The 1,526-nt window shown below is 39.2% G+C and overlaps 1 protein-coding gene across 1 annotated transcript; it reads left to right on the top strand.

Annotated features, from left to right (window-relative positions):
* The first annotated feature begins 413 nt into the window (after nt 1-413).
* On the top strand, nt 414-980 carry LOC145687302 (histone-lysine N-methyltransferase SETMAR-like). Its single transcript, XM_081760766.1, has one exon. It carries the CDS (start codon nt 414-416, stop codon nt 978-980), a length of 567 nt encoding a protein of 188 aa, XP_081616892.1.
* The last annotated feature ends 546 nt before the right edge of the window (nt 981-1,526 follow it).

Raw genomic sequence — 1,526 nt, forward strand, 5'->3', positions numbered from 1 at the left:
TTATTGCTTTGGCATTCCACATTTTCTAGCTTTCAAGTAAACTGTAAAATAAAGTTTAATGTTCTCATGCAATGCAACGAAATGACGCTTATCGAACAAGTTTTCCCTGCTATCTGCAAGTACATTTCCGAAATTAGAATAACTACATACTGTCCCATGATCCGGTTCCACGTAATAATTCAATTTCACCGAAAGTCTTCCTTACCATTATCTTCCCATCTATATATATATATATATATATATATATATATATATATATATATATATATATATATATATATATATATATATATATAAAGTGTAACCAAAAAGTTCTTGCCGTTTTTGGCGCTCACAGAGAGGAAACGAAATGACGCAGTGCCTGCAAAGTGATAGGTAGCTCAAGTGTCGAAGAGAAATGGAGGTATCGAATTATGAATGATCACATTTCGCTGTCTTTGATGTATAGCATTAAAGTAGGCCAGTCAGCTGCCTTATCAAGTCGCCGCATATGCCAAGTGTTTGGGGAGAACGTTGTGAACAAACTCACAGCCAGGCTTTGGTTCCAGAAATTCCGTTCAGGAGATGTGAACATTTCGGATGAACTTCGCAGTGGACGACCACATGTATTGGATGACGAGGTCCTGAAAGTAGCCATCGAGGAGGACAGTGGTCTAACGTGGGATGAACTTGCAGAGAGGTTCTATATTTTCTCTGAAACAGTCAGATTTCACCTGTATGAGATATGGAAGTCATACAAATTAAGCAATTGGTTATCCCACATGTTGTCGGCAGCCAACAAGGAACAAAGATTGACAGCTTGTTTGCTCTTGCTCACTCGGCACCTACACATATCTATCTTTCATTGGTTGCTCACTAGTGGCGAAAAGTGGTTCCTCTATGACATTCCCAAGTGTAATTGGTTGTCGCTTCGTGATCCAGTTCCTCACACCTCAAGAGCCACTCTGCATCCAGGAAAGGTTATGCTCTCTGAATGGTGAATTGTCGGCAAGTGATGCATTACTGGCTCTTTCCACCTGATCAGACCATCACTGCTGACCTCTACTCTCAGCAGTTGCAAAAAGTGCACCGTGCATTACGGAAGGATTCGGCTGTGGTGAATGTGCAGTTCCTGAACGGCAATGCCAAGCCACATGTGGAAAAGAAGAGCCGGAAGACCCTTCAGCAACTTGGCTGGGAGACACTGTGCCATCTATCATATTCATGGGATCTTGCGTCAATAGATTACCACCTGTTTCATTTCCTCGATAAAATCCTCTGTAGGAGATCCTTCGCAAATGAGAGCAGTGGCGTCGGAAGTGTTTTTCAGCTGGGGGCAGACTGATTTTGAACTACTGTCTTCAAAATAGACGCGGGAATGTGACATAGGTAAGATAATACGAATATATGTTCGTAATGTAACATGGTTTAATAATAAATATAACAATAATAATAGGCTAATAATAATAATAATAATAATAATAATAATAATAATAATAATAATAATAATAATAATAAAAATGCAACTATAAACAGTTTCATGAGGG

The sequence above is a fragment of the Thermobia domestica genome, chromosome 6, assembly GCF_964235325.1.
Source record: "Thermobia domestica chromosome 6, izTheDome1.hap1.1, whole genome shotgun sequence".
NCBI lineage: Eukaryota > Metazoa > Arthropoda > Insecta > Zygentoma > Lepismatidae > Thermobia > Thermobia domestica.

Excerpts from the sequence above, each read along its gene's own strand:
- LOC145687302 (XM_081760766.1), top strand. The coding sequence starts at position 414 with ATGAATGATCACATTTCGCTGTCTTTGATGTATAGCATTAAAGTAGGC.